The sequence below is a fragment of the Mustela putorius genome, unplaced genomic scaffold (genome assembly GCF_011764305.1).
Source record: "Mustela putorius furo isolate JIRA1106 unplaced genomic scaffold, ASM1176430v1.1 tig00003969_pilon_pilon_pilon, whole genome shotgun sequence".
Taxonomy (NCBI): domain Eukaryota; kingdom Metazoa; phylum Chordata; class Mammalia; order Carnivora; family Mustelidae; genus Mustela; species Mustela putorius.
The window spans coordinates 1,036,695-1,050,434 of NW_025422112.1; the positions used below are offsets into that span (position 1 = coordinate 1,036,695).

General features: G+C 36.1%; 1 protein-coding gene across 4 annotated transcripts in view; it reads left to right on the forward strand.

Moving 5' to 3' along the window:
* LGSN (lengsin, lens protein with glutamine synthetase domain) overlaps window positions 1-13,740 on the forward strand; it is a 40,129-nt gene that overhangs the window by 21,718 nt on the left and 4,671 nt on the right. For 3 of the 4 annotated variants that reach the window (XM_013047390.1, XM_004775646.2, XM_004775648.3), the window contains 3 exons: window positions 2,187-2,313; window positions 3,017-3,214; window positions 9,350-9,516. In XM_013047390.1, the coding sequence (XP_012902844.1) occupies window positions 2,226-2,313; window positions 3,017-3,214; window positions 9,350-9,516 (453 nt within the window). In that variant the 5' untranslated portion in view covers window positions 2,187-2,225. Of the gene's footprint in view, window positions 1-1,383; window positions 1,510-2,186; window positions 2,314-3,016; window positions 3,215-9,349; window positions 9,517-13,740 lie in introns of all 4 variants that reach the window. The other variant, XM_045070413.1, reaches the window with a different exon arrangement.

Sequence of the window (13,740 nt, forward strand, 5' to 3'; positions counted from 1 at the left end):
GCAAGTCATTCTGGGTCTCACTTTTCTCATTTGTAAAATAGAGATTCTATTTAGGGTTATGCTGAGAAATGTGCCTGACAAAGTGCTCAGTTTTAGCACATTGTTATTCAATTACAGGTTAGACTTTAAAGCTGAGAGAAATCTTCAAGTCTGTTTCATTTGATTCCTTTAATCTGTATGTGAGAGGATCCCCAACGGGTAAAACAAACACAAATGTTAATCTGTTTAATTTCCTTTCATTTTTATATACCTGACCAAGTATTTCATTTCTAAACAAGACTTCTTCTTCTTCTTTTTTAAAGACTTTTTTTTTTTTTTGAGAAAGAGTGAGAGAGCACAAGTGTGTGTGCAAGAGGTGGGGAGACTAGAGGGAGAGAATCTTCAAGTAGACTCCCTGCTGAGCCCAGTGCTGTGCTCCATCTCAGGACCCATGAGACCCAAGCCAAAACCAGGAGTCAGAATCTTAACTGACTGCGCCACCTAGGCACCCTTAAACAAGACTTCTTAATAAAGTTAGAGTCATGTATTTGTAAAGACACAAAAAATGCAAATACTTAATGTATATTTCTGGCAAGGTCATTTTGGAAATGGTAACTATGTACAATAGGTGAGCAAATCACTTTCAGAATTCTATCAGAAGTGTATTGGAAAAATATTTATTTTTTTAAAAAAGATTTTATTTATTTATTTGACACACACAGAAAGAGAGATCACAAGTAGGCAGAGAGGCAGGCAGAGAGAGAAAGGGAAGCAGGCTCCCTGCTGAGCAGAGAGCCTGAGGCGGGGCTCCATCCCAGGACCCTGGGATCATGACCTGAGCTGAAGGCAGAGGCTTAACGCACTGAGCCACCCAGGTGCCCCTGGAAAAATATTTAAATAAAATAATAAACTGCTTGAAAAAAATGAACTACTATATCTCACAATAAGTATCACACCATCCAAATATAAAATTATTTGGAGTAAAAAGGACCACAATTTTCTAAGATGTGAGATTTTAAAATGACAAAGATTTTGTCCTATGAAATATATCTTTTTAAGCATAGTAACAATAATAACAAAGTGTCCTAAGTACACGTAAATACCAGTTAAATTATTTTTTCTCCTTTTAGCTTTCGGAGGCTGAATTGATATTGACAAATGAGTACAGCTGTTCCCCAGAAACCACTCTGGACATGTATTTAGAAGTTGCTCTAAGATATGGAGTCTTTCAGAATCTGCTCTTCAAAAAGATAATAGCTCAAAACATTTTAGACTATAGTTTTGACCCTGCCCCTTCCCCTTTCTTCTGCTGTCTTCAAACTACAATGAGAGTTTGTAAAAAAAACATAAAAATACCAGTGTCAGCTTTTCTTATTCTTTTTTTTTTTTTTTTTTTTTTTTCAGTGTTAGCTTTTGTGTTCTGGGACGTCAGGGGTGATTCTGCCCACTGTTGGTGCAGAGATGTCTCTGCTCTTCACTCTCCGCTCCTGCTTCACTGCCCAGCTCCTTGCTGGGAATAGTCCTTGACAGGTCTGTCTACCAAGGAATTTTGTCAAGGATTAGAACTAGATTTTAAAAGTTAGATTGTTTCGTTTTAAAATATCTTTTAGATTTTCCTAGGCTATAAAACTGTTTGAGTATAACACTTGTTTTACATATGCAAAATAATATTTTATGAATGCAACTGCTTTTTTGAAGTAAAGTAAATATTGATATACTAAGGATGGGGTAAGAAAAAAGAATAAAATTAAATTCTTCAGGTACTGGTGCTTCTGGTCAAAAGGTTAGAGATTCTAAAAAAGATGGAATTCATAAAAAAAAAAGACTTTGCAGCTGAAATGGATTTGGTAAAATATTTTTAGGAATTGATAATATAAAATATCCCAGAGTAAAAAAAAAAAAAAAAAGAATAGAAATCTTCACTTATTGGACAATTTATTTAATGACACTACTATACCATATATAAAAGGAATGCAGAATATCCTGACTATAAGGAGAATATTGGGCTTCTTAATTTTGAATTATTCAAGAGCACGTGAAGGTGACAAAATTTACCTCATTATCAAAGTCTTTTTTTTTTTGTTCATTATCAAAGTCTTTCATATGCACTTGAAAACTTAGCTCTCCAATTGTCATACTTTCTTGACATGCAAATTTAGTTGCATGCAAGATCTGTTATTTGCCTTTTTGTCTATGAATTATTACAGGATACGAGAGATGAAAGTAATGAGACTGAAGCCAGCAGGATGAGTAAATTAAGAAGAACAAGAAAGAAAGTCACGAAACATGTTTTCTCAACTGAAGTAGGAGAAATGGATATATCCAACTCAAAAGGTATCTTAGCTATTATGATCTCTCAGGAATATGATGCCAATAACAATCTCTATTTTGTTCTCCTTTTCATAAAACATTTTCTTTTCATCAAGGGGAGAAGCAAAAACAAAGACCTAAAATTTATTTCTACATAGACAACATAAAAGATAGCAAATGTCAAGGTATAACATAAATATATAAAATTAGCCAATCAAAATATTCAGAATTGAAAGGGAGCAGAAGTAGGATGGTGGTGAGGGGGAAAAAAAAGAAAGAACACAACAGAAGGAACATATATGGAAGAAGGGAAGCATATTTCTGCTCCAAGACCGAGTGTAGAGATCATTACTAAGGATTTGGGAGACCATAGTAAAGATGTGGAACAAGTTTTCGTATCACATGTTGGAATTCCAACTAAACTTAATAGATTCTGAAACAGTGCTGAAACTAGGAGATAATCAAACAACAAGAGACTTAATCCAGGAACAGTGGTGTTCCAAGGCAGGGATAATAGGAATGGCCAGTGCATGGTAATGGTAAAAAGCAACCAGAGTTTAAATTTTCTACAGACAACACACCACTTTATGGCCCACGACCAGTGCAGGTCATTCCCACTGCCCTTCGTTTGGTATGTCACTGCCCAGGAATAAATTATTTTCTCATGTTAGAAGACAGTTGAAAACAAAGGCAGTGTGCTTTAACATTTTTCCATTCTTTATTAAAGAAAGGATCAGAAACCAAATGGTGTGCCACAAGTTGGAGGATGTGAGCAAACCAGTTGTGGGAGCTGGCTCCGCAGACTCCTATCGGCCACAAGATGACAAGGACTCCGAGAATCAGACAACAGGGATAAAACCATCACCCCTCAAAATTGCAGCCAGTGCTCCTGGTCGTGAATTTAACACAAACTCCAACCATACCGGTAAGGGTGCAAAAACAAACTGACTTGAGATTCTAGCCACTAATCCTAAATTTGTATTTAAATTAATGTTAATGTGGCATGGATTGAGGAATGGTCATCTGGGAGTCAGAAGAATTTATACACCTATTGTTTATAAGTGGCTATGTAGTTTTCTTTAACTACTAGGCTGCTCATCTAGAAAATGGAAGGGTTGCCATGGATGATCTTTCTAGTCTTTTCTAAAAGTGAAATTTTGTTATTTTAAGTTTCTTGCTTATTAATAGTAATACAACAATTTGGCCTATCAGTGTATTGGTCAAAAATCTCTGGGATCCAAGTTAAGAGACACTAGTTAAAATGAGGTATTTATTCCATAAGGCAATCCATCATGAAAGGGTTGAATAAACAAGGTTTGGAAAGACAGAAATATAGCAGCGTGTGAACTTAGAAGGACAGTGTCCGCCAGGCTCCCCTCACTAGTGACACCAGTTGCAAGTTAGGGGACTCCCCAAGACTAACCCTAGTTTTGATAATTTGCTATAAGGACTCACAGAAGTCACTGAAAGGTCTTATACTCAAGGTTATGGTTTAATACAGTGAAAGAATACAGATGAAAATCAGTCAAGGAAAGAAACACAGCAGGGAGAGTACAGGAAAGTTCTAAGCATAGAGCTTCCATTTGTCTTCTCTCAGTGGTGTCATGGACAGCACCACTCTTTTGGCAGTGATATGTGACAATATATGTGGAGTATTGACAACCATGGGATGCTTGTCTGAGTCTTGGTGTGCAGAGTGTTTTTTTTGGGGGGGCACTCCATAGTGGGGTTTCATGTGGCTGACCTCAGTCTCTGGCTTCCTTGGGAGTCAAGCTGATATCACATGACTCAAAGCTCCCAGAATAAATGACCTTATTAGATTTTCTAGTGTGGCCCAGAAGTCCCAGGTAAACTAAGGCTCTCTTGTCAGGCAGGACATTCCAGATTATCTTCCAGGAGCCAAGGGTAAAGAGGTCTCCTTTGGCAAGGTTAACTTCTTTATGACACCCAGGGCTTCCGGAGGAGCTAGAGCCTGGGAAGTGAATGCTGTCAGGATTCCATATGTCAACTGGGATGTCTCAGCTGGTTTCTCTGATTCAGATTTTGCAAGGCTGAAGTCAAGGTGTTGGCCATCTGGGTTCTTATCCAGAGACTCTAGGGAGTGCTCAGATTGTTGGGAGAATCCAGTTCGTTGGGGTTGTAGGATTGCTGACTGTCCACTGGGGTGGCACTTAGCTCCTGGAAACCTTGCTCTGGTCTGGTGTCTCAGGACCAAGACAATCCCTCAAATACTTAATGTTTGAAACCTCTTGAAATTCTCCTCCCTTCACACCTCTTTTCTGCCTACACCTAGAGAAAGTTTGCTGCATTTAAGAACTCTGGATAGTCCAAGACAATATATCCTGATTTTAAGGGTTATAGCCTTATTTGCATTTTCAAAGTCCCTTAGGGCCTGCAGTTTGACATATTCTACAGGTTTCAGGGTTTAGGATGTGAACATCTTTGTGGGCTGTTGTGCCTACCACAGCGTCTCTCATCTGTGCGCGTCAGTGTGCGTTGGCTTTGTGAAATTCTCCATGAAATGGAGATGAGCACTGACAGCCTAGCATCAGACGCTCCCAATCCAAACGCCACGGGGGCCAGGTAAATAATGCGAATGACGGAGATGGCTCGTCTAAGGAACCAGTCAATGAGGCTGGCTTGTGAGAAACTATCGCAGAGGTTGACGACTGGCCCACAGGCCAGATTCCGTCTGCTGGCTGTTTTTGGTAAATAAAGTTTATGTATTGTCTATGACTGCTTTCGTGTCACAATGGCACAGTTGAGAAGATGCGACAGATACCAAATGGCTTACAAAAGTGCAAATATTTATTATCTGGCTCTTTAGAGAAAACGTTTGCCAATCCGTGGATTAGAGGATACATGCCCCATTTCAGGCCGCCTCAGAGCTCTAGCCAGTGGTCACTCTGGAGAAACAACCAGGGTTACCAAATTTAGTTTCTTTAAGAGAAGCTTGAACTCAAGATTTTTGTACAAAATTTTCAGATCTATAGGTGTTGACTATTAGAAATGTTTTCAAACACTGGGACAACTGGTAAAAAGTATCTCCAGAGCACCTTGGTTCTTCTGCCATTTGTGACCCTTGTTTTATATAGACTCAGCCATAAAATAGATGAAATTGACCATTTCTTAGTTTTATATCAAAAGAATCTGAAGAACGAACTCATGTGGTGAGCTCTCTCTGCACCGACTGACTGTGACTGAGATAATGGGTATCATTATTAACCTGACTTGGTTTGTTCAGAAGCTTCCTCCTTTTGCCCCAGGCTAGATTAAGCTTTTTACAGGCCCACAGCACCAACAAGTTGATAGCTTCAAAAAAGTTACCAATACAGAATTTAAAGATAAATATGAAAATATACTCCTCAATCAGTGTTAAAATTTTGACATTGTGTTTTCTTCTTTGTGATACCACTTTGACTTAAAAAAATTTTTTTTTTCCAAAGAAAAGCTCCCCCTCCCCACTTTTTTTTTGTTCTTGCTTTTGTTACTGCTTTTACTTGGTTATTCTGCCAGCTGGGCGAACATGGTATGGCTGGAGACTGGGGTCACACTTGCTCTAAGAGGGTGTCTCTCAGACTAGCCACGTGGATGAAGGAAGGCAGGCTCTGGGAAAGGAGTTTGGCGGATCATCCCAGGCATTCCATAAACTCAATGTGTTGCAGAGTATATTCTTGAATGCACTTTTCTCTTTTTGAGTTGATATTTCTGAAAGCTCAAATGCCTATTATAAGTGACCATGGCTTGTTCTCTATGACTGAAATAGGTCCTATTGTCACTTGAACACAGACAACATTTCTCCAAGGCCTTCTAATTGCTATAGAACTTTGAGGTTTTATTTTAACTTTTAACTTCTTTTGGTTAGTGTTTTCTTATTTTTTTCCCCATAAACAGTCACAGTAGGAAAATTTTCTCTGTAAAAGCAGACTGATTTAATTTATTGGTTCTCTGAGGGGGAGGGAAAGGAGAACACCTCCCAGGAACCATACTGTAAGAAAAACAAATGAGTCCCTGAACTAGCAATTACCTGCCCGCTATTCATCATGTGCATCTGGGAAGGTCTGACCCAAAGGTTTAATTGTAACTAACAAGTATGATTTATTTGAAGAAAAGAAATTCAGACAATGATTCAGTAAGATTAGTTGATTCCTTGAAAATGAAATTAGATTGGATAGAGTTCTCATATTTGGTGAAAGAATTTGGTGAAAGATGGTACTTAATATACTAACCGAAATATGTGATACCAATTCCACTTAATTAGACAAAGTCAAATCACCCAGGGTGTATTAACTAATTAATTTACCCACACACCCCCTTGTTAAAGAAATAGTCATTGAGCATCTATGATATGTCTATATGGCTGCAGGTACTGGGGATATAGCCACGAGTAAAGTTGAGCTCCTTTTCTCCTGATATCCTTGAACTGACATGCGAGTGGGGAAGCCCAGAAAATAAGCACATGATTTTACAATATGGTGGGTGGTGATGAGAACTCTGAAGAAAATGGAAATGGGATGCTATATTATTATGGGTTGAATTGTGTCTCTCCTAAATTTGAGTCTTATTCCCTCATGCCTCACATGGTGTTTGTATTTGGAGGTAGAGTTTTAAAAGAAGTAATTAATGTTAAATGAGGTCTATAGCATGGGCCCAAATCCAGCATGACTGGTATTCTTTTATGAAGAGAAGGTTAGAACATGCACAGAGGGAAGATCACGTGAAGAAGAAAGCAATTTACTAGCCAATGAGAGAAACTCTCAGAAGAAACCAACACTGTTGACACTTGGACCTTTGACTTCTACCCTCTGGAACTGTAAGAAGATAAATTTCTGTTTAAGTCACCCGGTCTGTGGTATTTATTATGGCAGCCCTAGCAAACTAATTCATGTACTTACTGTCCAGCTGTAGTGCAACTTGACAATCTTCAAGTGAATCAGAGGTTAGACCTGTTTATATTGTGATTAAGTCTCATAGAATCAATACTCCAGATGATTATATTTATTTATTTTCAGCACTTTTAACAATGGCAAAATATACTGCCTTTGCATTTGATGGTGTATGTATTGTCTATAGCTCTTCCATTCAATAATATAAAGCTCTATGAGGAAAGGGCTTTTTCTGGCTTCTTCCTAGATATATGTCTGATATAAATAGTACATAGTAACTAAACAATCCATCTTGAGTGGATGCATATTTTCCTTATTTTAAAAGAATGCATATTTATTGTAGAAACATTAGAAGATACAGATAAAGCAAAGAACTAATGAGACTGTCTGTGATCGTATTACTAGTGAGCCAATAAAATGACTTTGTTCCTTTAGTAGGAGACGCTTACTGATTTTTTTTATGTTGTTAAAATATTTATAGCTTGTATGTAATTCCTTATTATTTTTAGAATACTGCCTGTCTGAAATCTTTCATATTTTAAAATGCGTATAAATTGTATTTTCTTTAAAGAGAATTGTTCAACTTCAGCAGAACACCCAATACTTCAGGATAGGTTGGGAAGACAGCAACTGCTAATTTAGCATGAAACATTGAAATTGCTACAGCTTAATTGTTTGTGTTAAATGGAAGGTAGTTATAAAGCCTCAGGAGTCTCAGAGTAGCCAAATGTATCAGTGACAGGACATTATCTCTAATATATTTGTATAGGTGGAACCAGTAATTTGTTTTCCTCATGCTTCATGTACTTAAAATCTACTTAATCTCTGTTTTTAAACTGTCAATCTTTATGTTTATTTTTAAAGCCAATTATATCTCAGAAAAGGATATTCAGGTATCACTTTAAAATTATAGGTGCTCAGCATCAGTAATGTGACAGATTGATGGATATTCAGATTCAGGCATGATCATGGTACCATTACCAAGGCTAGAGTAATTGTGTTCACTTTACGTATTTAAGAAGCACTTACATGGTGCTCAATGTCTGCCAGGAACTGTTAAATAACTTGTTTAATCATCACAACAAGCCTATAAAATGGATAATATTGTATCAATGAGAAAACCCAGGCTCAGAGAAGTAAGGAAGTGTCTAGGGCACAGGCAGGATTCTGAGGGAGGCAGATGGCTTTGGTGTTTATGCTGAATCTCTACAGTCTGCTACCTCTTCTGAAAGTTTGGATGGTAGCTAACATTTGTGGTGTGTACTACGTGCCTGACCTTTTAAATGCTTTGGATATATTCATTCATTTTCTGGTAATGAGCCACCCACTGGGAGTTAAGAGGTTTGGTTTGTAACTTCGATTTTTGACAATGAACTGAGAGTGATTTGGACTACCTCACTGCACCTCTCTGGGTGCAATTTGCTTGCAAGCTAGCAAACTGGTTGGCTTAGGTGATTTATTGCCAAACTCTCTTCTAGCTCTGAAGTTTTAGAATTTACAGTCTATCTTAAATATATATATATATATATTTAGGTTTCTGGTTTTCAGTCTAGATTTTTCATCTCTTACAGTCTCATCCTTGAAAAACAATTTCGTTTGCTCATTTATACTGATTTTTAAGTTTAAATTTGACAGAGACATGTAGATGTCTTAGATTCAGATGCCATAAATCCCTTTTGGCAAACAAAACAAAAACAAAAAAATGCAAATCTGCACAAGGTAAACAGAACCAAACAATTTTGCCTTGAATCATACGGGAACCTTTAAGTAGTACCAGTTAGTGCAAGAAGCTTAGTCTTTTCAGTGATAGTTATCTGTACACAGACTTGTATGGTGCCTAAGCTGTCACGTTATGCAAATGTATCCTAATTTCCATAAGCAAAGACATTTTCAGTAAGTATTTGCATATGATATTGCTCTATGCTTATTCAAATAATGTTAATTTTTGCTTAACCCCAAGTGCTTTATAAATAATCGCTTAGGCTGTTTAGAGACTGTGTTCTTGGGACTATGGTAAAGGCAGGATAAGAAAGGTAAGATCTCTACCTGTAAGTCAAGGACGAGTATAGGATGATTTTATTAACAATCATGATGACAGAGTCACTCTCTGTAGTCTCCTTTTGCTTTTCCATTCATCATGATGTCATGACTTAGGGCCATCTTCTATCCTACAGATAACACCAGGGACGGCACTCAAATTCCGACCACACCTCATCTCTCCTCTAGAATGAAGCACATTAAACAAGAGATGGCCAAAAATCATCTTCAGTTTGTGCGATTTGAAGCAACAGACCTCCATGGTGTGTCCAGATCTAAGAGTATCCCTGCACACTTTTTCCAAGTGAGTTTTACAGGTAGAGTTATGAGTGAATGTCATTTCATGACCATGAGCAAGCAAATGATCCTTACTGCTCTTTCTTATTTTCTTATAATCTATACAGTAATTAAAGCTGAAAAACAGTAATTTATTTTGTTTTTTTTCCCTTGTCCCTCCCAAAACACATTATTGCTCCCTAAGGGGCTGAACATACACACTTTCAGGGCCCAGATAGCAATTCCTTTACCCAATAGAAATATAAAACTAATTAAGACTGGTAATTTTAGTCTTTCTGCCTTGAATAGTTTCCCTCCATAGAATTATCTTTTCTCTCCTATTGCAATTATGGAGATTATATTTGGGTTGATGTGAGAAAATTGCAACAGAAGACCCAAGAGCAGATATAAAATGAAAAAAAAAAAAAAAGATTAAATAGAAACAATTTGCTAGATAAAAAACATACCCCTTTCAGGTTCTAATTCTGATAGGAAAATATCCTATTCTTGTTGGATGACTTAATAAATACCATTAAATTCTTGAAAAGAGTGATATTGAGAATATTATATTTTTGGATATGTTTTGAGACTTTCTGAAAATTTTTTCCAGTTTATGTCATGTATTTGTTTTAATGACTGATTTATTGTGTCACTGAAACATTTCTTAGAAGGAAGGGACATCAGTCAGTATGATATATGAAAGTACAAAAATTAAGCCACCTCTAACTTTATTTCTAAGGTATAGATTATTTTTACCACTTTAATATAAAATTGTAATTTTCTCATTTATGTTGAGAAAAAGTGGGCACCTTCAAAAACACTTTTTAAAAGAATTCTAACAGGTTCAAATTTGTTTTTTAAAAATGCTCAACTTCACTCATCATCAGAGAAATGCAAATCAAAATGACAATGAGGTATTACCTCACACTAGTCAGAATGGCTGGTAGCAAAAAGACAAGAAATAGCAAGTGTTAGCAAGGATGTGGAGAGAAGGAAACCCTTGTGTACTCTTGATGGGAATGTAAATTGGTGGAAACACTATGGAAAATCACAGGATGAGGGTTTCTCAAAAAATTATAAGTAGAAATACTATACCATCCAGTAATTCTATAACTGGGTATTTACTCTGCAAAAATGAAAACACCAATTTCGAAAGATATATGTACCCCTATGTTTATTGCAGCATTATTTATAATAGCTAAGATATGATAGCAGCCCAAATGTCCATTGATAATTGAATAGATAAAGAAGACGTGGTGTATATATGCAATGGAAAATTTCTCAGCCATTAAAAGGATGAGATCTTGCTATTTGTGACAACATGGATGGAGCTAGAGGGTACTAGGTTAAGTGAAGTAATTCAAAGAAAGACAAATACTATATGATTTCACTTACATGTGAAACCGAACAAAACAAAACAAAACAAAACAAATGAACAAACAAACTGAAACAGACTCATGAATGCAGAGAACAAACTGGTCATTTCCAGAATGGGTGAAGGCAATTAAACGGTACAAAACTTCCAGTTAGAATTAAATCACAGGGATGAAGATTACAGCAAAGGGAATAGAACCAATAATATTGTATTAACATTGTATGGTGATATACGTTGAATACACTTATCTTGGTGAGCACGGTATAACATGTACAATTTTCAAATCACTGTGGTGTACACCTGAAACTGATAAAATATTTATGTCAACTCTACTTAATAATAATAATGAAAAAAAAGGAAATGGACCCCCCCCCAAATTTGTCTCTTAAGAAATCCTTTAGACCTGTTTGCAGACATTATTTTCTCTTCATCCATGTAAGAATACATGTTGGTTAATTTTGACAAGAAAATGTGAAATTTCCTGTGAACAGGCCGAGAATCTAATTTATATGAATTTCTTTCAATCAATAAGAAAACACAACTGACACCTCAGGCACTTGCCAGAGACCTCAATATAAAACTGCTTGCTATTCAGTTTTTGTCAAATCCTAATCATTTATTCCACTAATGGCATCTCAAAGCTACATATTTAGAGTATTATTGTAGTTCCTCAAAGAAACTCTTTAATGAAAATATAATTTAATATGCTCCCTCCACTTGCTGGGGATTGATAAAATTGACATAAAAAGAAAATGTCTGCAATTCTTTTTAGAAATACTATTGAAAATACCTTCCATTATCTCATTCAATGTCCAATGTATTAGAATCAATTTTTTTCCTCTGGAGTTTATGCAGGGAAAAAGTTTGTCTACCATAAGAATTTTAATATAACTTATCATACTTCTTTTCATTTGCTGTATTTATTTTTTGTCTTAATTTGCAAATACAAACTCACTTTCTCCTTTCATTACCTAGTCATTATTTTATTCTTATTTAATGATTATAGAGTATCTATTTATTTTTTAACAAAACACTTTGAATTCATTTTGGAACTTGTGAAGGTATAGGTAATATTGAATATTTACATCATGAGTATTTGTAATTAAAAATTAAATAATTCATTTTGTGAAATTCATTGCAAATGGACATAAAAAGTAAGTTCAACTGTGCAAAACAATATAAACAACATGAGTCTGATATAAATACAATTCTGTATGGGGAACTCATTAAATGAAGAGTGGATCCATGATTTGAATTTGCCTATAACAGTGAAAGTAATTTCAGTCTTTCTAAAGTAATTTTAAAACTTTTTCTATTTGTGGAAAATAAAATGTCAATTTAAAAATTATTGTTATTGTTAGACCATGCAGGGAAATACAGGAGGTAACATAACCTATCTTCATTTATACATGAGTGAAGGGAGGCCCAGAAAAGTTAAGGAAGGTGTTCTCAAACTACACAGGAATTACAGGCAGAGTTGGGATGTCCACCTCTGATTCTTCACTTCCAGTTACAGTATTCCTCCTTCCCCTTCTCCTCCTCCTCCTTTTTTCCTTTTTCTTTTTTTAAAAATTTATTTATTTAACAGAGAGAGAGATCACAAGTGGGCAGAGAGGCAGGCAGAGAGAGAGGGGAAGCAGGCTCCCTGCTGAGCAGAGAGCCCGATATGGGGCTTGATCCCAGGACCCTGAGATCATGACCTGAGCTGAAGGCAGAGGCTCAACCCGCTGAACCACCCAGGCGCCCCAGATGGTATCTACTTTTTAAAGAAAACTTATCATATGCCTGGCACTGTGCTAAATGCCTTCCAAACATTAGCTGATTAAACCTTACAACCAACTGTCTCTGTTCTAGCAAAAGACTAGTTTTTATTTAAATTATATGCAGATAATGTAGATTCTTTCTATCTTTGATCTAATCAAAACATGATGTATTGCAACAGAATTTATAACTAATTCTTCGGTGGCCTTTACAGTGATCCAAATTTCAGTTATCATAGAGATTTGAGCTATTTTGCTAGAGTTTTTATTGAATCCCTGGTGATCTATATTAGAGTGTGAAGTTGTCCCAATACTTTGTATTTAATAAACACTTGTGAAGATAACTTCATTAGTTGTTATGAGCAAGACATGTTTATGTATATTTATATATTTCCCACTACTAATAAAGAGTCGTTTGAATTCAGAATGTTCAAAAAAGAACAAAGAAAATGACAGTGTTAAAAAAGAGTGCTCAGAAAAATACAGATTAAATCGTTTGAAGAACAAAGTGCAACTTTTTCCTATTGTTTAAATCTGTGAAGGCCTAGTAGAATGACATGTAATAAGTTCTTCCCTATTGTTCACAACCAGGTGAATACAAACACAGATTTCAGTTGCAGGAACTCTTGGAAATCTCCTGGATAAAATGTTACCCTTTGTTTTAGGGATATACAGAACTAACATATGGATTTTCAAACTAAAAAATTGAAAAGTAAGGACATATCATTATTTCTTATAGTAAAAATTCAAACGAAAGGATTTCATACTAAAGTACTCTGAAATTCCACAATGCCTCTGTGTGTGTGTGTGTGTATGTATGTGTATGTGTGTGTGTGTTTGTGTGTATACAGGTCATTGAGGGAACTGAAAAAATTAAGCAGGCACTGAATAGTGCTTGACTTTCTCAACTTTATTACTGGCAAAAGCAGATTTGGATCAGTCAAGTCAAACGACATTTGAAAGTATATGTACAGATGTGAGGAAGTGCGGGGGCTCACGGTCAAAGGCAGAAGAGGGACCAATAGTGTGGTCCCTGTTAGCACCTATCTTTGGTAGCCATTTCTTTGGGACTGGAGGTAATAGAAGAAACAATTTGGCTTATAGAATGTTAGCATGT